Below are 26078 nucleotides of genomic sequence, written 5' to 3'. Positions count from 1 at the left end.
CTTCCTCTAGAATCAGTCTATCTATTTAAAAAAACTCCAAAATCAAAAAAAGTTTTAAAGATTTAAGCATACATAGGGACAGACAGCGACAGCGACTTTTTATTACACTATGTAATGATGATAATGATGATGTAAAACTACATAGTAGATGTAGGCGTTGTATGTGTGTTATTTTTTAATGAAATCACTATATACTACTAGGTTAATACTCTATAATATTTTTATATATTTTAAATCTACCTTTTAATAAATATTAATTATTTATTTTCTTAATATTGTATGCTTATTGAGCATATTTTACTCTGTAAACGATTATTTGGAAGAACACCGTGTATGGTCTTAGTTGTAGCACAGATAATTAATATAATATTACATAGTTGTAGCATTTCAGATATTTAAAGTATAAGGCATATGTATACTATTTGCTATATTATTTTATTTATTATGTGATTAAATAATAATAATACATAATAACATCAAAAAGTAGATACGAGCTGAGTATCTTGCTCGTTATTCTCAATTGAGGTTAGTCGAAATGGACGGTAGAGATATTGCTAAACCATATCACGTAAATAAGTGGACCATAACATCATAAATAATTAAATACTTGTGACTTTTTATTGTTCAAATGTAATAAAATAACATTTAAATTTATAAATATATCTAACTTGGTAACCCGCGCAAATTCCTCTGCATTCGTCTTACATGACATTTATTATTGCATAGTATCTTTTAAAATTATAGCCTGTGTCATTCTGATGTATGAGCTATATGACTGTAGAGTTTCATCAAAATCCGTTTAGTAGTTTTTGCGTGAAAGAGTTACAAAATCTATCCTCAGAAACTCGCATTTATTATACAAAATAATAATTATAATACATACACACACACACTTACTTGGTTTTAGTGTGGTATACACTATAAAGTGTAGACAACCAGCAAAGGCTGAGAAAATGTAATGTAAATAAGATTAATAATAATAATAAGATTAAGATAACTACATCGTAGTGACATCTATCGTCCATATTAATAAGCATTAAGTAATGCACGAAATGTTCACGAATAGGATTATAGTGGTTCAAACTTTAGTTAGTAGATGTCGGAATTAACTTATATTAATTAATAACTTTTTTCAAGAATTTTATAATTATAAACTTACTTATTATAAATGCGAAAGTACCTTTGTTAAAAAGACAGATAGAGCTGTCTGTCTCTCTTTCACGCCAAACCTACTGAACCGATTTAAATGAAATGGTATGATATGGTACAAAGATAGTCTAGAGTTCTAGGCCCTGAAAAAGGACTTTTTAATGCGAAAATAACGGGTTGAAAGGTGAGATGCCTTTCATTTTCTCTTTAAGTCCCTTATTTTCGTTTTAAGTGTACGAAAGTTATGGAAGTATAGTTATTTTTAAAGCTTGAAGCATGAAATTTAATTTTTAGGTTGTTGATTAAATATAATAAATATGACATTCAAAGTTTGAAAAGTTTTACCCTTAAGGGGTATAATTTTATTTTTGAAGTTATAATGCGACTTTTATCGAACATTTTTTTGGGCACAGCTAGTACCTATGGTATAAAGGCCGCTACCCAATTGTTTGCTAATAGGTAGGTAGGTATAACATTCATTTCAAGTTAATGTTACCACAGATAAGATAATATTACATAATGTTAATATTTTTATGACAACTAAATATCCATCGTAAATGCAAAAAATCCGTTTTGTGTAAATTAACATTTAAAATTGAAATGCTACTCGTAGTAAAACATGTTTTTTTATTATAGTAAATACAACTAACACCATGCTCTATACTACAGATTGCAGTTAATTCGGACGCACATTTTATATGAACTTTTAATTAAATTAAAACTGATAATATTGTTACTACTTATGTAAAAATAAATTATAATAAAATTATTATTTATTTTTACTGTTGCGGTTTCAGTACACCAATAATTTCAGAATATCCCACATTTTCCCTTTGAGACAAATACGAATTTGGTTGTGGCTCTGCCAGCTGTAACTGGGCATACTGAATGCAGTTGGGATCCTGAAAGAAAAGCACTAAATTAATAACATAGTAGTTTACGAGCAGATATAATTATATTTTTTAATGGATGATATTTATTTTTATTTTTAACCTGCGCTAACGGTTTACGCTATTGGGGCCCATCGTGACAAATTGACCTGGATTTTAATACTATAGTTTCCTGCGTGAACCGCGTGGAGGTCAATCTGACTTACTAGTACATTGCTAGTGATGGAGTAACTAGATCACATTACTTACAATCCTTTTCACCTCAATGGATGATATTGGAATGGTGTACCTGGCTGTAGTACATTAACGGTGTAGTTGGCTGGACACCAATCGAGGAAGAGAAGATGAACATGATGTCAGGTTATAATAATAAATCAGTAATTGTTAATTTTAATGTTCCTCTACATGGTAGTAAGTATTGGTACGTGGCCCTCCCCGTGACTACGGCTCTCCTCAGGACTAAATTTTTAAAAGTAAATTGTTTTATAACAATACCTCCGTTTAGTCTATTTTTTTAATAATGGATAGTAATGAAATAGTGTACCGTTTGTATACTCTTACTCCACCAGTGGAAGTCAATAGAACGACCATGGTTAGTTAGCCCATCGCCCAATTCATGAGACTTGAAGCAAGCAAAATGACATGATGTCTGGTGGTTATTAGGCACATTGATTGAAGTAGAAAAAGTATAATCCATCACATTTAAAATAAGACAAGTAACAGATGTAACTGCAACTGCGATGGTTTATATGTACTGTTTTTCTCTATCAGTATATTGGCGACAGTTGCCACTTGCCCTTGGCTTGTTTGCCATTTTAATCACTATGTACAAAAAATTAACGGCTATGATAATTCTCATGCATTGCAATCAATTCCTGAAAAGTAGGTGTTGCCAAATGCAACTAGTTATGATATTTTAATTTATATATATATATTTTTTCTATTTTGCCATTCTTTTTCGATATAATATATATAGCTATTTTTTTTTGTCAGTTGTATTACGATTTTCTGAGACACAATACCTAGTAATGTCTCATTTTAAATTTTTTTGTATAATTCTGCTTAGAGATATGGTAGATGCATGACCATTGTAGCGTGTAATTTTATGCAAACAACTTTGTACAAATCTATCTTCGTAAAACTATTTTTTTATATAATGTAATGGGTATCAGATCCCTAAGTAATCTTACACTCATGCCTCTCCAAGATTACAGATTTACATAGCCAGTCTGTAATTCTCTTATGATTTGGTTATGACAATCTTATTTTGAAGAAATAAATTATTAAAGGTACGTACACTATATAGACTTTCTTCGGGATATGATACATCAACTGCTTTATTTTTCCTTCTATAAAATATACATACCACTACCATTATAATAGTTACTATAAGTACTGGTACCACTCCAATAATGACCTCTTTCGGAAATTCTGTAAATAATACAAAGTATATTTTAACTTCTTATGTATAATGTTTACAACGTCTCGGTAGTCTAGGATATCAACACGCTATACCTCACCAACCCCGGATCTATATTTTTTTCAAGGCGGGATAAAAACTAAAAAATGCTTGACTACTTGAATCAAGGGTCAAGTCAAAAAGGGGCAAAAAGGAGCCCCCCCTCTCGAAATTCGGGCATGCCCCTCACATTCTGTTGTCCCCTCACATGCTAAATTCTCCCAGTTCTCTATTAAGCAAAGCTATAAATTATCAGATAATATATTTATGTGTACTGCAATATTTTTTTTGAACAATTTTGCAAACAGGCTATTAATACTTACCAGTACCAATACTATTACTGTGTAATATTGTCTTATCTGTAGCATTATATAGAATATTTGGTCCAGTGAAAGATATACGTGTGAGTTTTCTTATATATAGTATGTAATTGTGTACTTATTATATTTATGAATTCTCGGTGGTCTAGGGTATTTTTCTTATATATAATGATAATAGTTCTGGCGGGGGGTCATCAGTGGAAGATGATAAGACAAGCATAAAGCATAAGATAAGGTCAGTTAGCCCATCGTGGCAAGTTTATCAGGAATTTGTGATAATATATTCCAGAGGAACGGCGCGGAGGTCTACCTGACATGGTACATTGCTAGTATTGCGGTTAGTAGTCCACATTACTATCAAAATAATATTAACAGATAATATTTCTATGTCAACTGGAATCAAATTTTTAATCAATTCGTAGACAGGCTTAGAATGCTTACCAGTACCAGTACTATTATTATATAATACTGTCTCATCTGTAGCATTACATACATTCTTCATATCCTTTTCGCAAAAACGTTGAATACTCTCTCCTGTGAAAGATATGGGTGTGAATTGAAATGGGCAAAGGGCGTGCTGAGAAGAGTTTTTTTTATTATTTATATCTAAATGTATACATATAACAAAGGTGACTGACATAGTGATCTATCAACACACAGCCCAAACCACTGGACGGATCAGGCTGAAATTTGGCATGCAGGTACATGTTATGACGTAGGCATCCGCTAAGAAAGGATTTTGATTATTTCTACCCCCAAGGGGATAAAATAGGGGATGAAAGTTTGTCAATTTTAAACCGATCGGGCTGAGACTTTGCATGCACAAAGCTACTATGACGTAGGATAAGTTCTAGGGGAACTTATCCTACGTCAAAGAAGCTTTGTGATTGTGATGAAAAAGGATTTTGATAAATTCCACCCCTAAGGGGATAAATTAACGCGAGCAAAGCCGCGGGCAACAGCTAGTTTCCTTATATATAGTACGTAATTGTGAATTATATTTATGAATTCTCAGTAGTCTAGGGCAGTGGTCCCCAAATGGTTTTTGCTGCGTACCACTTCAAAAAATACCTCAAACCTTGCGTACCCTTATTGTAGCAATCACACTAATAGTATAAATGTGAAAGTTTGAGTGTGTGGGTGTGTGTGTTTGTTTTACTGATAGCCGCACGTACCCCTTGATGCAACTTCACGTACCCCTGGGTGTACGCGTACCACTAATTGGGAAACACTGGTCTAGGGTATTCTTTTGAAATGGATGATAATGTTTTGGTACATCCGCTTGCACTAATGGTATATGCTGGTGGGGAGTCATCAGTGGAAGATGACAAGACAAGCATAAGATGATAATAATAATAATTATTATTATTTATTGCCAGAATAAAAGATAGATACACATTTGAGTTCATACACTGTTTGTTGAATAAAAATTATAAAAAAAATAACCTCTTAAATTACATATAAAATAGCAACAGTAGTACCTCATACTGCTTATTCTGGACAAAAAGGGCTGACTCAGCTGATGCTGTGAGCGTAACGTTTACATATACGGCGCACAGCGCTGATTTTCAGTCAGTCCCTCTCACTTAACGAAATATAAAATTATGCGAGCTACTTCACTGTCCAAGAATTGATAATTTTTACAATTTTTTACAATTAAAACATAGAAATTCAAATAACAAAGAGATATAAATATAGATGAAATATTGCATCGTAAAATAAATAAATAGGATGTGTAGCTGAGAAGAAGAATAAGAATATAAGTATATACATATAAATTATATTGGATAATATTAGCTTTTTTTATTATTTTTTAGAAGGTCACTCTTATTTCAACTAAGTTTTCGTTTAATTTAGTTGTCTAGTAATTCTCGTTTCAATCAATACTTAAAACTAAATTGGGACATTTCAACGTGAAGAGGCGGAGGCAAATCATTCCATATTTTGGCCGCAGAGAACTTAAAACCTCCTCTAGTTGCTGCCCTCCTATGTATCGGTAACGACATTTGCGTTTTGTATTGGTTTAGTGTTGAAGGAATGTAGATCACTCATCCAGGTGAATTTGTCATAGAGATACTCTGGTTTCTTTCTATGTACCACTTAGTGAATCAGGCTTGTGAGGTGAAGTATTCTCCGTTGGACCATTTTCAATACTGTATTTTTATTTAAGAATGGGGTGATACGAGCTCGCCGTGGCATACTGTAGCAGAAACAGGTGGACGAATTTTGTACTCTGTGTACAGCGCTAGATGTCCGTGCCAGCAGTCTAGGCCCGTAGACAGTATCACAGTAATTGAATTGCGACAAAACCAGTGTTTCTACAAGTGTCACTCTAACCTTTTCAGATAAGTATTCTCTTAATCCGTAGAGCACTTTCAGTTTATAAAATGCAATTCTGGTTTTCATGTTTATATGTTCTTCATAGCGCAGACCGCTGTCCAACATGAGCCCTAGATTTCTCACCAAGTTTACTCTTTCCACTGGTTGTCTACATACAATTATGTTTGGGCTGTGATTTACTACATACTGACACTGACATTGGGGACCCAAAACAATGTATTGAGATTTTTTGGGATTCAATATTAAATTATTACATGATGCCCACTCGGAAATAATACTGAGGTCGTCAGTCGTCGTCTTTATGTAATAGTTCTATCTAAATCGCATGATACACCTGTGTATCTTCGGCATACAAGTGCATATTACAGTGTTTTAGATGTTTGTGTAGGTCTGCAATATATAATATGAACAACGGTGGACTGAGGATAGAGCCTTGTGGCGTTCCTCTGTTGATCTTTTTTATTTTTTGATCAGGTCAATCAAACCCATCGTGGCAAATCCACCAGGAATTTGTTATGATGGTTTCCAGAGGAAATGGCGTGAAGGTTAACCTGGCCAAATATGCCATACATTGCTAGCAAAAGGGTTCTTTATCCACATTACTAACAATCGTCTTTCCCCCCAGTCTAGGGTATAAACTCACGCCACCTCATCGCTAATGTACCTATATATACACCCAGTTCTCGATTAAGCTGCGCCTAATACATAACAAAAATGTGAGAGTAACAGATAATATTTCTATTTGTACGACTGGAATAAAATTATTAAACAATTTTTGTAATAGATATTAGAAAGTCGTAAAGTTTGTATGTTTATTTATTCGAGGTTATCTCCGGTTCTGCTGATTCAATTTTAAAAATTGTTTCATTGTATCTAAGATATATTATCTCCGAGTGCTATAGGCTATCATGCTACGACCAATAGGAGCATGAAAAATGTTGCAAAAAATATTTGTTTTAAGTGCATCCACGTAAACGGTTAAAATTACATTAAATGTGTAATGAACTGTTCATTTTTAAAATGAATATTTACGAAGCTATTTTTGATATTGATCTTTAAGCAAATAAATACGTTATTTATTATAAGTCATTAATTTTGAACAAAATTGTGATTTACGGCATTTGATTTTAACGAATACTTTAGTTTTAATAAAACTAGAATTTTACTGACTGACTGACATACTCGTATCAACGCAGTTTACGAATTCTTATAAAAACAAATAGTTAAAATAAAATGGAATTTCATGGCGATAAAGTTTACAGCAAGTTAGGGAGTCTCTCAGAAGATAATGCTAAACTAAAAGACTGACTATGAATTCGTCTCTGGCTCTGGCTAAAATATATACTACTGCGACTTGTAAGGCTGGTAATCACAATATCAATAAGTTATATTTTTTTTATTTGGACCTCAATCAATTGGTGTCGAGCAAATACTAACTGTTATAGGATTAGGAAGCTTGCCACGATAGTAAGGCCAGATACGACTTTATTGAATAGATTTAAAATGACAACAATAAATAAAAATATTTAAACATTTTATGAATGCTTTAAAAGAGCAAGAACAATTTTATAGTGCGTTGTAAATTTGTCTCAGATATTATTTTTTATAACCCCGAAATTAATTGAAGTGACAATGAAAAACTGCGCTCTAAATATTAAGAATTGAGAAATATTCTTTTGCAAATAATTTTTATAAGAATATTTCTTGAGTCATACTTTTTAGAATGCGATATTTCGAGTTTTGTCATTTGAATTTTTTTAATTTATAACAATTAAGTAATAGCAATGTTTTATTTTAGTGGTAGGTACATTTTATTAAGTAGATACAGTTTTTATGACAAACGTATTTTTGCAAAATTTGGAAGGTAAAACAATAAATATGTATGTATTATTAGTGAAATATATCATCTCATATTCTATACATGATTACTGTATCATAAATACCTAAGTTTTAATAGTAATAATTGATTGAATATTTAATACTTACTATAAGGGTAGGTTCTATCATAATATAATTCAAGTAATAGAATTTCACTACACAATTCAGAATCGCCGGTTACAACATTTATATATAAATTTCCACACTTTTTCTCGTCTATGTATATTTTGCAGTGTATATTAGACATAGTTTCACTTTTACATTCAGTTATGTTCACTGATCGATTTTTATATTTGACTGAAAATAAAAGAGTGTCAAAAAAAATGTTGGGACTTTTACAAGACTGTGAGCCTTAGATATAGTTATAGTGCAAGATGTTAGATATTAGACATCAGAGATTCCTCGTCAGACCTTGGTTTTTCTGTTTAACTACAACACAGAGAATCGTGACGACAAATTCTCTCTTATTCGCTTTCCTTGTGGTAGATACACAATATTATACGATATAGTTCGACGGTAACGAAATTAGACGCGATACTAAGCTGTAGTCTATATCGCGTCTAATTTCGTATAAATGTATGGTATTTCAAGTAGATTACGTAAAATAACGGAATGTGTCCGTGTACGTCATGTAATTCACAAACTTGAATGAATGAATGAATCTGTCTTTTTGTAATACACAATAGTTAATACACATAGGGCAATTTTCATCTAAAATCAGTAGGCAGAATTGCGGGATCCAGTTGGTATTTATGACATATATTAATTAGATAAGAATCTTTCACTACTTTTACATTAACCTAATTTTATCTCTTACCTACATCTATACTTGAAAACTGTGGATAAGATAGTTATAGGAATTGCTTTAGGCATTCTCCTTTCTGATATCTGCGATAATGTACAAACCTTGGAAGTAAAATGTTGTAGCTCCTGCGGGTATGTTCACTAGAGTTAGATTCAAATATAGAAAACCAGTACTATAATTTACAACGTCATGTTCTGAAATCATTATATAATTGTTAATTTATATATTTTTTACATAACATATTAGGGATAAGTGTCCAAAAAAATCAAGACATCTCATAACATCAGTTCTTCAGAGAACATGTAAATCTTAGAACGTGTTCTATTATATATATCGAGCTGCGAATGATTAACGCAGATAAAATTATTATAGAGCGAGCATTGTGGCTTATTGGTTACTTCGATATTATTCTGACGGCCTCGCTGATCAGGTAGTTTAGCATATACGAGCATATACGAGGAATCGTACCCGCGACCATCGGAAGTAACTTTCGATTGTGGAATGAACTACCTGCCGAGGTTTTCTCGACCCCGACTTATGTCGGAAGGTAGAAATTCGATTCTGGCATAATAAAAATACATTCTGTTGATGAACAAATTATATCATCGCTATATTATTTTGTTATATAACTATTTTGAAGATACTTACCGGATTCACAAGTCACAGTTACTATAAACAAAAATATGATAATGTATAATAAAATAGACTTCATATTTATTAGATTAATAGAAATAAAACAAAAGCACGTCTACACTAATATTTCAGGAATACGATATACTTGGTGAGTAATGAATAATCAAATTAATGAGTAATTCTATATTTGTCTGTTTTTATGTACCAATGTAATACAAGGAAAACTGTAAGGCGTATAAAAACGACGAATATTAATTTCTATATTATAATGTTTTTAATAATATTGCTTTATATTCATTATATCATATTATTCTCTCCTTCTTCTTACTCCTTTTCATAAAACTTTTTTCATCTCCCTATCATTTAGGATACAAACATCACGGCTCTGGAATTTCCTGAACACATTCGAGCACATTATTTACTATACCAGCTATTTAGTATTTATCTACTATCAAATAACTTAACTGCAATGTACGGCTTTTTATTTGACGACTTACTTGGAAGCAAATCCAGCATAAAGTTGAATACACGTCTTATAAATAAGATTACAATAAATTTAATACGTTTAAATATCAACCAGTAATAATACACTTTGTATTTATTATCTGCGTCTTACTACGTGATCATATGCTACAGAATATAAAATATGGTTCGAATCAGTTCCTTCCGCTGGCAAAGGCATCGGAGGTCGAGGTTTCTTGAATTTCCGACAAAGAACAAAATATAGAAGAATCAGTATTATTCCAACCAACACGATATATGCGATTATTGAACCTGAAAAGAAATAGGAATATTCAATAATACTAATAATTTTATTTGTAAATGATTTTGGGTACATTATATTAGCGGGGCCAATCGACTTCTTTTTTATTGAAGCACTCTTGTTAATTATATATAGGTATTGTTTGTTATAAGCCCCTGGAAATCTATTGCAAGGGCTACGTTTTCAATATCATATTGAAGAACAAAGTGTGCTAACAAGAGTGCTTCAATAAAAAAGAAGTCGATTGGCCCTGCTATATTTATATTTGTAACAGTCTTCGTCGGAATATTGAATTGTACAATATAGCTATGTTTGTTACTGTTCACAGAAATCTCTAACAAGCTGTCTAGGTCGCTGTATCCGTGCTGTTCACTAACTTCTACAACATAACATGAAAAATGGCTATTATTGGCTTAGACACAAGTTCAATAGCCATATTGAACTATTTTTCGTGCTCGGTGATCTATTTCTATATGCATTGCGCCTACATTAACAGTACTAGATGTCGCCCGAGTCTATGTACTACGTATGTATTTTTATTTTGTAATTAAATCTGTTTTTTAAATATTCGTCTATTATTTTGTTGCACTCCGTCTGTCAGTCCGTTCCGTTCCGTGGTACCGATCCGGCGCAGTAATACTTACCATATACAACATATTTACGCATTTAGACATTCTAAACAAGCTCACTGCTCACCTAATGAAAACTGGTAACTGGAATTCCCGGTTAGACCACCGGGTATTCTCTTTGTAATGAATGATAATAGTTCTGGCGGGGAGTCATCAGTGGAAGATGATAAGACAAGCATAAGATCAGGTCAGTTATGATGGAGATATTCAGTGGATATATATAGCAGTAAATGTAATTTAATCTGGTTTCATCACAGTTGCACGTTACACATGACTGTTACTTAGCACCATGAATACTAATTTTAAATGTAATGGATTATACTTTTTATTCTAATCAATGTATATCCATTTGCCAGAAGAGTGAATTTTAAAATTTCAGATTGTAAATTTAAACATATTAAAATTCCACTTACCACTGCCTGGATTACAATTGTTATCATTGGATTGATACTTGTAAGACAGAAAGTTTAAATCTCTTCGTACTCTCCTCGTACATACTGTTGTGTTTATATCTCTAAAATTTTTGCATTCGTATTCAATGCAAATAAGCCTTGAATAGTTGCTGTTGAAATTAAAGTTTAAATTAATACGTAATTCTTCACGAATTTGTAGGACCATGTTATCTTCTGAAATATGAAAAAAATATTTAGTACTATTGAATTTAAACAGAACTGAATTTTAATTTTATTGACAAGCATTAAAGAAAGTGTATGTGATAAAAAGGATAGATAGACTAACGTCAATACTACGTTATGTAGCATTATTGTAAAGAATTAGATTATTAAGATGGTATTTTTTATAAGCTGGATATTGATATATAAACTTTCCATTTCTTACCCCAAAATTAAATGCTTTACATACGGCAATAAAGTCAAAAGTAACATTGGACTATTAGTGGAGGAGATAAAATAATTCAGACCTCAGGGGAAACACATACACTTCCGATGGTCGCGGGTTCCGTTCCTCGCACGATGGACAACATTTGTCTTTATTAATAGATTATTTGTATTGGTCCCTAGTTGATTTCTATGTATATTATGTTTGTATGAAAAACTGTATTAGTTGTCCAGTACCCATAACACAAGTTCTGTTTAGTTTGGGATCTAGTCCCAGTCCCTAGGCGCTGTGTGAAATATTCAGGGCGTTAGCAGGGGATATGGCAGTATTTTTTAATAATGCATTAAAAAATAGGACTTACTGTTTAATAGTAACCACCTTGAATGTATACCTTTACACGTTATATCGTAGGTCATATTCTCATAATACTGTATATATTCTTTATCACTGTCATTTTCAGCATCTAAAAAAATGTTATTATTAAAGTTTTTAAACTAACTGAGACCGCGATTTAATACCTGTATAACAAGAAAAATGGGTACTTTAATAATCCATACAGGTGCCTTTACAAAAAAGTTATTATATTATTATTTTTATAGTACGCAACACTAACAATAAGTAAAGGATTTAGTGTGACCCTGGCACTAGGGCTGGCAACTAGTTTTACAGTTATAACATTTTGTACCACGAGTATTTATGAGTACTTTTTTTACTGCAGTCACTATTCTGCACAATCCCTCCCCCTTGCGTCTCGTTTATTATTTTGAAATTGAGCGTATATACGAGTATACAACTTATATTAGACTTATTAGAATAAGGCAAATTTTTAAGGTAATCAACACCATGTGATATGTAATACATAATATGAAACAATAGATTTTGTACCTAAAGTATAACATGTACTGTGTTCTTAGGTGAAAATACGGTAAAAGTATATTAATATTTTGACTTGTGTTTATCGAATATGCCAGGACTCTATACACAACTACCAAAAAAAAAAAAAAAAAATAATGTCTTACTTATTTTCGTAAAATTTACAAATATTGTTTTAACCTCTTCTGTATTACTTTCATTTATATTTCCACTCGCTTTTAATGTTTCGCTACATATAAATTTGGTGTTATTGTCAAAATGGTACAAACCGATGTTTACTTTCAAGGAATAGTGTGGTAATACTTGTAAAAGTATTAAATCTAAAAGAAAAATGCAAATATAGAAGATATGTACAATAATACGCATTCTATTATTTTAGGTTAAAAAACCATTAATAACAACAATAGTGAACTAAGTATACAATACTGATTTCCAAGTATTATTTCGAGAACAAAAACAAAGAAAGAAAGTCTTGCTGTGAAAGTTACGTGGATTTATTCCATTAGTAACTATAAAAGTATTTATTATACAATATATGATATATTTACTATTCCTCGTAACTATTCATATATTACAATAATGTCACTATCTACCTGTTCCACAACTTTTCTTGGCAGACAGAGATGAAGCTTCCGTGGCCCTACAATAACTTCAGGCATCCAAAGATCTCAGTGACAAGTTGATCAGGGAGAGAGAAGAGAGTGAAGATGAAATTTTAAAAATTATAATATAAAAATTTTAACTTAAAATCAAATTGTAGAACTTCATAATAGCCATCAGGAAGTTATTGAGCAGCGGGATCAGCTTCAAGAACTAATAAGTAGCTTTCATCAATGTAGTGACACTCATGAGCAAGCCTTATATCACTGAATTGGAGCTTGAGTTAAAGTGTGGCATATTCTAAAATCAATGATCTAGACACAAGATTGGAATCTCAACAAAATAATGAGATTAGTAATTTATATGAGGAACTTATTAGTGTTGACTGTGTGCCTCCTTCTACTACAGTTCCATGCACCCATCCTGTTGTAATTGACCTTACTAGTGATACATCACCTAAAGAGGCAACTATAACAGTAACATTTGTATGTTGAGTAATAATAAATTAAAAAATATTTGAAACTAAAAAAGTTTATAATTAAGAATCGGAATATATTAAATAAGCGTTGCAAAAAGGGACAGTTATTGAAAAGAAATACTTTAAATAATTTAAAATTGCTGATTATATTAATAAGTGTAATAATAAGTTATTGGAAAGCCAAAAGTTATATGACATTGATACAGACTACCTAACTTCAAAAATCAATAGTTTAGAATCTTCGCTTTATGATTTAAATACAAAGTATATTATCTCTCAGAAACAAATCCAGGAGCATATTTTAGCAATGGATGATCTGATTGATGTCAGTAAATACAATGCTGACCGTTTTGAGTCGTTGACTAAGCATTGTACATGTAATCACACAAATATATCAAATAATAATTCAGTTGTAACTGTGCTGGAAAATGAAGTTCAGGGTGTTTGTGCCAGTGACTGTAACCCTAAGAGTAGCACAATGGTGTTCTCTGACAGAATAGGCTGTAACTTTGGGTCTATTTTGAAGTATCATCTTAAGGGTGATTTATTAAACTACTGTATGCCAGAAGCATCATTTACACAAATAATAAATAAAATAAAGTCTACGAAAATGAACAATATGACCACAATTGTGTTATTTTTGGTAATAGTATTCAATTAAATAGGCAGGATGTAATTAAAGGAATTGAATATTTATTACAATTAAATGTGTATAAGATTGTATTGTGCGCTTTTCCTTACACAAAAGGACATCTTCATAAAAAAATTAACAGTAAGGTATATTAAAACAACTTATTACATACATTGACATGTCGTCATAGTGACATTTTTACATTTTTTGATATAATAGTTTTATTAGTGATTTTTATTTGACAAAAGATACAATGTATCTCTCTAAATTATCTAAAAATAAAATAGCCACTTTAGTGGCTTATAATATTGACTACATGAACAGTTTACATGGTAAACTTAAACATAAAAAAAAATACTGACATAACAAATAATTCTATTAATATTTGTGACATAAATACTATGACTGCAGATTTAAACTGCTCACACAGACAGAGGGAAAGCAATCAGAATAAATCATTGTTCATCAGAACATACAAAGTTTTCCCGGCAGCGAGTTAATTATACAATTATTTTTAGAAAAGTATAATATTGATATTGTCTGTTTCACAGAACATTGGCTTAAAGAGAGCAATATGATGTTCAATTTAAATAATTATAACGTTGTCAGCTGCTTCAATAGAAAGTCAGTTAACAGAGGCGGGTCTATGATAATTGCAAGAAATAATATTAAAGTAAAGGAACGTGCTGACATTGTTAGACTTTCTATTGAGTGTTTATAGAATTATCTTGTATAGAACTAGAAAATTATATCCTTATATGTTTTACAGAAATAGTGATTACAATGTATTTGAAGGGGTGATGGAGGATATATTAAAAAAAATATTTAATAGTATAAAAAAATTATTGTATGTGGAAAACGTTGATATTCTTTGTAACACACCCACATGTACAAAAATTATTAGTTTATTTCAATCATTTGATTTAAGTCATGTCTTTCATGAACCCACTCGTGTAACTGCCACGTCTGCTACTTGTCTTGACAATGTTTTTTGTAACTGTGAGTATACAGAAAAATTCATAATAAATAAACTTCCTTCAGATCACTGTGGTCAAGTTGTTAAGTTTAACAGTATCAATAAAGTCAACAATAATAAAAAATCAAAAAGACAAATAAATGTTTACAATATTAACAAATACAAAAGCGCGATTAAAAATAAATATTTGCTGTTACAATCTAGTAATAATCCTGATTATCTTTACACCAAGCTAATTACTATTCTATCAGGAGAATATGACACAATTTTTCAAGAAAAAAGAAGTTTATGTTAAATCTAAATTCACGGAATGGGCAACAGTAGGTATACTTACAAGTAGTATTTTGTTTGATTTATACGATCAAAAAAAATATCGATTTGATGTCAAATTCACCACTTATGTGAAAAATTATTCAAAAATTTTTAAAAAAGTTTGTATTACGGCTAAATCAATTATATTAATAAACAAATTAACCAGTCTTCTGACAAAATTAAAACCATCTGGGGCATTATAAATAAGAAACCGGAAGATCTAAATTAGCCTATAATCAATTTGCATTAAATTATGATAATAAATTAATAACAGCAACAAAAGATGTAGTTAATGTTTTTGAAGATTTTTTTGCTAACATTCCGATTAACATTACATCTTCTCTGGACTCATCTCCATCTCGAGCAAAAGTTTGTATTACTAGAGTCTAATATCGGTTTCATGCTTTAAGATTTAAATTTTCACATGTTATTTTTCATATCATAAAAATATTCAAACATCTAAATTTAAAAAATACAGAAGACCTTTTGGGGCATGTCTGTAAAAGTAGTTAGTTCTTTCATAGATATTGTTGTCCATATCTAGCTATCATTTTTAAAAATGTATTGATAATGGCACTTTTCCACAATTAATGAAATTTAGCAAATTAATACCACTATTTAAATCAGGTGATAAATTTGAGCAGGGAACTATATATATCTATTTTAAAAAATTCTAAGTAAGGTGTTTGAAAAGAAATGTTAAATCAAATGTTACAACACTTTAGGGATAACCGAAACAGTCAACAATATGGTTTCACCGCTGGCAAGTCTTATGTAGCGATAAGACATATTTAACATGGGAAAGTCAACAGGATGCACTCGTTTTTTGTGACCTATCAAAGGCATTTGATTGCGTGATCATAAAAAGCAGTTTCTACAAGCTCGAACATTATGGTATAAAAGATAATGATCTAAAATTAATGAGAACTTATTTAAAGGGTTCAAAATGTAGATATTGACATAAAATCGAAAGGGAGCAATATTGGAAAACAAGGGTCAATCTTAACCCCTTTTTTTTTAATTTACATAAATAACCTTCCCTTTATGGTAGAGAAAATTGCAGATATAGTGCTGTTTGAATAAATATACTTCGTTAAATTTTAAAATTGGACGTCAAACTAATCAATTACGATGTAAATTGTGCTATGTCTGCTATATTAAATTGGTTTACATGTAATAACCTATTATTGTACACCTAACCGAGCAAAACAAAGTTTATAAAATTTACACTATGTAAGACATAAATACACAGTTATTGCTTAATGATGAAATAGTAAATTTTGTTAATGATACAGTTTTTTTAGGTATAACAGATGGACTCGAATTTACAATGACCCCATATTTCAAAATTAAAGACTCAGCAGCTGCATATGCAATTAGAAGAATAGGCAATTAACAGACGTGGTACGGCTAAATTGTATACTTTAGTTATTTCCATAGCATTATGTCATTAGGTATACATTCATAAAGCAGTGTTGATATAAATACTATATTTATTTTACAAAAGAAAACGTTCTATTTATGGTATGGGTTCAAGAGAGTCATTTCAGTGTTTTAAAGATTCAAATATCCTCAGTTATTCACAATACAATGAGTATCATGTATACACGGAAGAATTTAGATAATTTAGAAAACTTAAAGACTGTACAAATAGAATAATTAATTACGCATTAAAAATAAGTAATTTTACCTAAATGCCGCCTGCACAAAGTCAGTAATTCATTCTATGGTAATTGCGTAACTATTTTATAATAAACTGCCAGAATCTACTAAATCTGACAGAGAGGCAATTCAAATCCTATATTAAACAATTTTTGTGTAAGAAAGCACTATTACAGGATAGACGAATTCATAAACAAATATCAAGTTAACTAGTTTATTAGCATACAACGTTATAATTTAATTTTCTCAACTTTCTTGATTTAATTGATTGATTTTAAAATATGAAAGAGCGGTTTTTGTATTATTGCCACATGCATTCTTATGTAAAATGTGAATACTATAAGTATCAGATAGCAATTGTAAGTAGCTTTGACGTAGTCTAGTGTTTTGAGTAGTCATGCTCACTAAAATGTCCAGACTTGTGGCGGCGTGGTGGGCCGGGTCATTGGGCTCCCTAAAATATGGTCGAGCGCAGTGATGGCTGGCTCATCCGTCATACTCGTGAACGGGTGCTGCTTGTAGGGACTGGTCTGCTCTAATCACTATGACTGATTTCCTCTTATTAATTGTTTAACCAGTTGGTTATATATTCAATATTATTTCTATTTGAGTATTTAATAGAATTAGTGCTAATTGGTGGTTTGTATTCACACACTTAAACTTAAAAATGTAAAGTAATAATAAATTATTTAAAAGAGCAACACGCAAGTTTCTTGCTCGTTCTTCTTGTGATGAGACAGCTTTCCGAACGAGTGGTAGATTAAAAAATGTAATGACTATTCAAAAGTGCTTCAATGTAAGTTTATTTGAATAAATGATTTTCTATTCTATTCTAAAAGTAAAAAGTTATACAATGTTCATATATTTACCTGTTTTTGAACCGTAATTTAGACGGTGGTACATATTCAAACTATCCTGGTTGCCTTCAAATTGTCTTGTACATTCATGTGAAAATTTCCGTTCATTATATATTACAGTGGGCTCCGAAATCTTTTGGGATTTTTGTGAATCTTTAATATATAATATAATATTATAGTTATTAACAGTTTTGTTATAAGGAAAGTAGACACTGGAACTGCTGCACCTATTTTAGAAAATACTTCACAATTTGTAGGTATCTACGTTATTATGTAGTATGCCTATATATACAAAACTCCTAAAGTGCGACCAATGTGTGTACATTGTGCGAAACATGAGCAGGGCTACTAGTATTATCACAATTAAAAACTGGATAGGCAGGCGATGATGGCTGTTAAGGCATTTGCTGACACAGATTGTCTTAGATGCCTGTTTCGGACGGTATCTGTGTAATGTAACTAGGAGAGAGCCGACAATCAGTTGCCATGCTTACGGAGGTTACGAGGACATGACGTAATATAATCTGGAAGAAAGTACGGCGTAACAAGCCGGAGCGGCATCGCACCTCATCAGTATGATAAAGATCGACCCCTTGCTGACGAATGTAATTTGCAGTACAGTTAATAGCGACAAGCCGTGGCTGGCGGTAACATCCTTCTGTGAGGAATTACGCAAAAGGAGGCAGCGTAAAGAGAACTGGAGTAGACGCCAGCAAAAGGATCAGAATCCTTTTACTCCTCTTATCCCCCGCAGAAGAGTCCGGCTTAATGGCCAACAGGTGTGTCCAACTCTGCCCCACCTCTATCCCCAGTTAGGGCTGAAGTGCTACATGTTAGTGTGATGTCCGTAGTGTTGTTCATGAATATAGGCGACACTTACCACTTACTACCTGGTTAACTTGTTTGCCATTCCAAATGCCTAAAATAAATCATTTCATATATAATATTTTAAAAATTAACAAGAAACAATATACATTTTATATTGGTTATAAAACTGGTTAACTTTCTTACCTCCTTTTTCTGAGTCCTTTTTTGTAATTTCTTTAATGATTAATGGATCGGTTTGTATTGATTCTAAAACAAACAGTAGAAGAGCATGATAATTAATTAGTATGTACAAACCAGAACATCTTACTGAGTGAGCAGCACTTAATATTTTTATTTTTTATATATAACAACAAATGCTTACCAATACATTCTTTTCTCATGTCTATTTTTAATTCACGGTATATATCCTTAGGTTCTCCTGTAAAAGCATGTGCTCAAGTTTAATTTCATATGAGAGCGTAGTGGTTCAGTGGTCCACTACTCAACTTAAAGCTTAACATAAAGAAAGAAATTACAGAACAATTTAATCCGAGATAAGGAATATGGACAAGAGTTGCATTCACCATATTGCTACCACTGTGGTATAAATACGTGTTTCGTATTTTAATAAGCGCATTTTTTTAAAGAAATTCATTTAATATATACAGCTAACTATAAATTCTTAAAAAAATACCATAACAATATAATTTATTTAAAAAAATAAATTTTTTCGTTTTTCAACTATTAATAAATATATGTATTTACATTTGGTTTAATGTTATCTATATAAAAGATTAATTCGTAATTATTTTATGTATCCCACCTTTAAAAATATGTACATGCATAAGTGAAGAATATCGTCTCACATACAACTTCTTTACCTTCAACTTAGGGTTTCTGTGCCTATTCTTATTTGAATTATTATTTGATACTTACTGTATGTATGCCGCTTTATATAGTATAATGAAAAGAGTAAATATTTACAACACAGTTCATTATTGCTGGATTCAAAGTTTATGTACAAATATCCAGATGTACTCTCATTTATGTGTAATGTGCACACTATTGTGGGTAGAGTTTCATTCACACATACTTTATTTACAATTGTATCTTTAGGTTGTACTGAAAATAAAAATATGTGGTGTTAAATTAGAGTCTTTTGAGAATATCTACAGGCATAGACGGTGAACTTTAAACATTTGTTATTACCCTACTGGACAACTGAACTAACAAGTACTTTGAGCAGTAGAAGTATGAAATCGGAATTTCCCTATAGATGGTGCTTGGCATCAGTTTAAAGACCATAAGACCGCTTCTGTAGCTTCATGCCCGCAGATCTTCCTCTAACAGCCGATGAAGTTTGTCAACATAGAATAACCCGAGTTTCATATACTACCGGTATATTTTTCCATAACCTCAAACATGTCAAGTTTTGTGCCTACGAATTATGATTTGCGGACAGCATTGGTTTTCTGCTATCATTTGAAAAAAAGAAAACTGCTGCAGAATCGCATAAAATGTTTGTCGAAGCATACGGTGAACATGCTCTTGGCAAAACTCAATGATTTGAGTGGTTTAAAAAATTTGAAAGTGGTGATTTTGACGTGAAAAACGAGGAGCATGGGAAACCACCGAAAAAGTTCGAAGACATGGACTTGCAAGCCTTATTGGATGAAGACGATAATTAATAATAACTCAACAAGACCTCGTGGAACAATTAAATGTGACGCAAAAAGCAGTATCTCTTCGTCTGAAAGCTGTGAGAAAGATTCAGAAAGTGGGAAAATGGGTACCACATGAACTAAACGAAAGGCAGCAAGAAAATCGAAAAACCACTTTTTTTTTTGGCGTGGCATTCATAACCTGCCGAAAAGGTGGGAAAAATGTATAAATTCCAATGGATCCTATTTTGAATAAATAACTTTTGAAATTTTCAAAATACAAACATGCAATTTTTACAAAAAAAATCCGGTTTCATACTTCTACACCTACGTATATATTTTTTGTAAATATCTACATATTATACATAGAAAACACTCGAGACTGATACAAATAAACATGTTCATGAATACAAATGTTTGTAGAGCCCGATGAATCGAATTTGTGACCTTCGAAAGTAAAACGGCGCGGCGTGGAATACCGCTAGACCTACAAGGTTGTAAAATTGTATTTAAATTTCAACAATTTCTTTAGCGTGCATTCATAAAGCCGTGTTGTATAAGTACAAACCTTGAAAGTAAAATTTTGTAGCTAATGCGGGTAATTTCTGGAAAGTTAAATTCAGATGTAGAAAGTCAGCACCATAATTTATAATTTCTAGGTCTCCTAAAATCAAACATTAATGCAGATAATTATAGCGTCATTGTATATCAGTTTACATACCGTATTTATAATAAAACTTCCTCTGGACTATAACTATATTTTAAGAAATAGAAATAAAACGAAAAAGAGTTCGTATTAAAAAAAAAACACAACGACAGCAACTTTTAAATTAAATAGGTCAGTCTTCAGTTTTGATCAAGTTCGGAACATCGTTCGTTTCCAACCAAGTTTGGGTAGATCAAACTTTAAGACGGCTTAAAACCTTATCCACGGCTTGGTGATGGATTGGTGAACTATCAGACGGCAATTGTAAGTAGCTATGACGTGGTCTAGTGTTTTGAGTAGTCATGCTCACTAAAATGTCCAGACTTGTGGCGGTGCGGCGTGGTGGGCCGGGTCATTGGGCTCCCTAAAATATGGTCGAGCGCAGTGTTGGCTAACTCATCCGTCATACTCGTGAACGGATGCTGCTTGTAGAGACTGGTCTGCTCTAATCACTATGACTGATTTCCTCTTACTAATTGTTTAACCAGTTGGTTATATATTCAATATTTTTCTATTTTAGTATTTAATTGAATTAGTGCTAATTGGTGGTTTGTATTCACACACTTAAACTTAAAAATGTAAAGTAAGAATAAAATTATTTAAAAGAGCAAAACGCAAGTTTCTTGCTCGTTCTTCTTGTGACGAGAAAGCTTTCCGAATGAGCGGTAGATTAAAAAAATGTGATGTCTCTTCAAAAGTGCTTCAATGTAAGTTTATTTGAATAAATGATTTTCTATTCTATTCTATTCTATTTCAGGTGAATATGTCACGATGTGGTAACTTACCTGACCTCATCATTCACTGATTCCCCGCTAGCGTAAACGTATAGCTCCGGCGGGTTAACAATTCTATTGTCATCCAATAAAAAAACTTATACAAATGCTTTAAGAACACACTCGAAACTAGAACTAGACAGACATTGTAGTTTATTACATTACATTATGTACAGTAATATGTATAATAGTACTGTAATATTATATTATCTATGATAGTACACAAAATCATGTAGTCATAATACAGTGCAAGAGTAGGTACTTACGGGGTAGACTATTGGCTGTGCCCATTACCGATTTATTATATAATGCAGTACATATTAAGTACGTTAATATTAATTTTAAATAACACACAGAATACACCATTTTGTGTCACTGAAATAACCCACGCAACATTTGTTATAATTATACAATAAAATAACTAGGTATTATGATTAATATGTACACGTCAAGTCAGGTTTGAGATGACTCACATTGAGGAGAATCTCAATATATAATAGTAGGACTAACTTATCGTTTCAACCGATTTATAAAGTGTGTAGCTAATATAATACTAATAATCATATTATTCTTGGACAATTCACACAGCGCCATCTATAGTTTATTTTATTCCAGGAGACAAATGTGACATTAACGATGTTAGCAGGTTTTTGAAATTTTTAAATAAGTATGTGGTGCTATCGAAAATTAATATTAGTTACCCACCCATTTTTATATGTTAATCGTAAAGAATGTGTAGGTTTGTTGTTTAAAATTACATTAACATAAAATAAATAAAGTTAGATATTATATTTAGATATTAATTTGACATTTACCCCTGTCAAATTAGTTTCCGTGTTTAAAAAACTATAATCCCAAGCTAAGCAGAGCTTGTGTTATGGGTACTAGACAACTAATAGATATAGTTAGATAGGTTATTTTTTGTAAATACATATGTACTATTACATAGGAAAACGCTGACCTATATAAAAAATAATACGCAGGAATACAAATGTTTGTACTGTGCGAAGATTCGAACCTGCGACCGTCAAAAATAAAGTGGTGTGCTAAACCGCTAGGCCACCATGGCCGTCAGTTATGCTTGTATTTTATGTGTCATAACTTCTAGATTATTTTTTTCATACTTTGAAACATATAGTTTCTAAGTATAAGAATTCAGAGAAGAGGAAATTTTGTAGTAAATAAAGATGTTCACCTCTCTCGACGTTACGACGTGACTGGCACCACGGATACGGTTTCACATGATAACGTAATGTCGTAGTGCTGTTGATATATCTAGGCAAGATTACCACTTACCATCAGGTGGACCGACAGATTGTTTGTAATTTTAATTATCTAAAAAAATTATAGAATTGATTATTCAAAAAATACGCTTTTTATTCGAATTAATATAGATCGAATATGATATAATATTAGAGGTTCGAATTTGGAATAAATTTCAATAATATAGTGAATAATATAATAATTAAAGATGTTATAAGCAAAGATCCTTAAAATCGAAACACTGTGCAAAAACCTGAAGAAAAGAAAAAAGAAAAAAAGATAGTTAAATAGATAAATCTTTTATTTGCGTTAACGGCACACTCACAAGGAAAATCACTAATTTCTAATTTTCAAGTACTATTCAGGGACACACGCAAAGACCCATGTAACAAGGCCGCCGCATCTAACCAACCCTATTATATTATCAGTGACTATACTAAAAATATACAAAAAACATTAGAAATTGCTATAATAAATAAACAAAAACGATAAAAGATAAGAAAATAAAACTGTTACAGAGCAATTTAACAAACTTTTACGAGAGTTGGCACTGCTCTTATGAGAATTATACTCTATAGATACATTTATCTTTTATGTGAAAGGCGACGTAGCCAAAACACTAAATTATCTGTATATTTACAGTACATGTTACAAGAGAGCAGTGATACTTATACTTCAGGTGTAATACCTGTAATTACGCAACATTCTTCCATTTGATTACCTACAACCAACTTCACTTAATTGTAGCATACATATAAACATATTATTATATTTGATTTGTATATTTTAATGTCTAACATTACTATTGTAATTATATTTATATTTAAAATTATATATTTTATACGTAGTATTAATAATAAGCCTAAACAATTCACACAGTGCCAAGCAAAATTACCTGTACCTCAAGCTAGGCAGAACGCTTAAATATGTAGTTAAGCGTTCTTTAAATATGTTAAAATTTCATATAACATCAACCCAACCCTTATTAATATATGTTATATTATCTGCGATTTATGTGATCATATATTTCAGAATATAAAATGTTTGAGTCAGTTGCTTGTTCCGGCAAAGGCATTGGAGGTCGGGGTTTCTTGAAAATGCAATAAAGCAGCGCAGACAGTAGAATCAGTATTATTCCAACCAACACCACAAATGTTATTATGGACACTGAAAAAAATTGTTACCTACATTCAATCAAACATTTAAAAACCAGTTAGCTTCAATAAGAAATAAAATTTGCCAGTTTTGGTCAAGTTTTCTTTTCTTTCAATTCTATATTATATTCTTCACGCCTCTTCTTCGTAATATCATATCACGAAGAACTATGAAGAATATACTATATGTAGATATCATATCAGTATAAGTATGATGTTTGGATTTGTATTATTTTGCTCAAGTAAGTTTTTTTACTTAAGTAAGTTTCCGAAACCACAAACATTCAGTGTGGAAACACGATCTACTGGAAGTATAACGCTTTCAGTAGCTGTGGTCGTTTTTCCTGATCGTTCACATTAGTGATCTAACCTTCAAGTCTGGGGTGAATAGATTTCTTCTGGGTAAGTACATCCTAGGTCTCGCCACCATTATTCCATAAGATGACCAGACCAGACCAGATCAAGACCATTGGTAAGACCAAGCGCAAACTTATTTACAATAAAAAAAAATATTTTTTAGGATTCAAAATCTATGAAAAACGTAACACTGGCTCTATATTTTAAAACATTTTACACTTAGGCTTACAATTTAAGACAAGCATAAAGCATAAGATAAGGTCAGTTAGCCCATCGTGGCAAGTTTATCAGGAATTTGTGATAATATATTCCAGAGGAACGGCGCGGAGGTCTACCTGACATGGTACATTGCTAGTATTGCGGTTAGTAGTCCACATTACTATCAAAATAATATTAACAGATAATATTTCTATGTCAACTGGAATCAAATTTTTAATCAATTCGTAGACAGGCTTAGAATGCTTACCAGTACCAGTACTATTATTATATAATACTGTCTCATCTGTAGCATTACATACATTCTTCATATCCTTTTCGCAAACACGTTGAATACTATCTCCTGTGAAAGATATGGGTGTGAATTGAAATGGGCAAAGGGCGTGCTGAGAAGAGTTATTTTTATTATTTATATCTAAATGTATACATATAACAAAGGTGACTGACATAGTGATCTATCAACACACAGCCCAAACCACTGGACGGATCAGGCTGAAATTTGGCATGCAGGTACATGTTATGACGTAGGCATCCGCTAAGAAAGGATTTTGATTATTTCTACCCCCCAAGGTAAAAATAGGGTTAAAATAGGGAATGAAAGTTTGTATGAAAGTTTGCCAATTTTAAACCGATCGGGCTGAAACTTTGCATGCACAAAGCTACTATGACGTAGGATAAGTTCTAGGGGAACTTATCCTACGTCAAAGAAGCTTTGTGATTGTGATGAAAAAGGATTTTGATAAATTCCACCCCTAAGGGGATAAATTAACGCGAGCAAAGCCGCGGGCAACAGCTAGTTTCCTTATATATAGTACGTAATTGTGAATTATATTTATGAATTCTCAGTAGTCTAGGGCAGTGGTCCCCAAATGGTTTTTGCTGCGTACCACTTCAAAAAATACCTCAAACCTTGCGTACCCTTATTGTAGCAATCACACTAATAGTATAAATGTGAAAGTTTGAGTGTGTGGGTGTGTGTGTTTGTTTTACTGATAGCCGCACGTACCCCTTGATGCAACTTCACGTACCCCTGGGTGTACGCGTACCAC

The 26078-nt window shown here is 31.8% G+C and overlaps 2 protein-coding genes across 3 annotated transcripts; both read right to left on the bottom strand.

The window, feature by feature from the left end:
• Nucleotides 1-1807: 1807 nt before the first annotated feature.
• On the bottom strand, nucleotides 1808-4487 carry LOC131850755 (uncharacterized). Of its 2 annotated transcripts, XM_059201112.1 has the most exons (4): nucleotides 4264-4487; nucleotides 3822-3888; nucleotides 3337-3470; nucleotides 1808-2051 (listed from the first exon to the last, which is right to left on the bottom strand). In XM_059201112.1, the coding sequence occupies exons 1-4, from the start codon at nucleotides 4456-4458 to the stop codon at nucleotides 1929-1931; spliced, it is 519 nt and encodes a 172-aa protein (XP_059057095.1). In that variant the 5' UTR covers nucleotides 4459-4487; the 3' UTR covers nucleotides 1808-1928. The 2 variants fall into 2 exon arrangements, with proteins under 2 accessions (XP_059057095.1, XP_059057103.1); XM_059201120.1 differs by lacking the exon at nucleotides 3822-3888 and having other exon boundaries at nucleotides 4260-4487.
• Nucleotides 4488-9383: 4896 nt separating this feature from the next.
• On the bottom strand, nucleotides 9384-22561 carry LOC131850478 (uncharacterized). Its single transcript, XM_059200710.1, has 10 exons — nucleotides 22306-22561; nucleotides 21129-21224; nucleotides 19836-20021; nucleotides 19282-19338; nucleotides 19104-19166; nucleotides 18105-18245; nucleotides 12723-12896; nucleotides 12065-12166; nucleotides 11280-11492; nucleotides 9384-10248 (listed from the first exon to the last, which is right to left on the bottom strand). Exons 1-10 carry the CDS (start codon nucleotides 22403-22405, stop codon nucleotides 10076-10078), a joined length of 1305 nt encoding a protein of 434 aa, XP_059056693.1. The 5' UTR covers nucleotides 22406-22561; the 3' UTR covers nucleotides 9384-10075.
• Between the last annotated feature and the right edge of the window lie 3517 nt (nucleotides 22562-26078).

Source organism: Achroia grisella, unplaced genomic scaffold, assembly GCF_030625045.1.
Source record: "Achroia grisella isolate CSIRO2021 unplaced genomic scaffold, CSIRO_AGI_Agris_v1 utg114, whole genome shotgun sequence".
In the NCBI taxonomy this organism is placed as follows: domain Eukaryota; kingdom Metazoa; phylum Arthropoda; class Insecta; order Lepidoptera; family Pyralidae; genus Achroia; species Achroia grisella.
This window is presented reverse-complemented; position numbering and strand designations above follow the sequence as displayed.

Coding starts and splice junctions, on each gene's coding strand:
- LOC131850755 (XM_059201112.1), bottom strand. CDS start 4,458: ATGTCAGTCACCTTTGTTATATGTATACATTTAGATATAAATAATAAA. Junction 3,889..4,263: donor TATATAATAATAGTACTGGT/ACTGGTAAGCAT, acceptor CGTATATCTTTC/ACTGGACCAAATATTCTATA. Junction 2,052..3,336: donor CCGAAGAAAGTCTATATAGT/GTACGTACCTTT, acceptor CTTTTCTTTCAG/GATCCCAACTGCATTCAGTA.
- LOC131850478 (XM_059200710.1), bottom strand. CDS start 22,405: ATGGTGTATTCTGTGTGTTATTTAAAATTAATATTAACGTACTTAATA. Junction 21,225..22,305: donor CACAGCCAATAGTCTACCCC/GTAAGTACCTAC, acceptor GTTTGATTTTAG/GAGACCTAGAAATTATAAAT. Junction 20,022..21,128: donor TACAAAATTTTACTTTCAAG/GTTTGTACTTAT, acceptor TTTTATTTTCAG/TACAACCTAAAGATACAATT.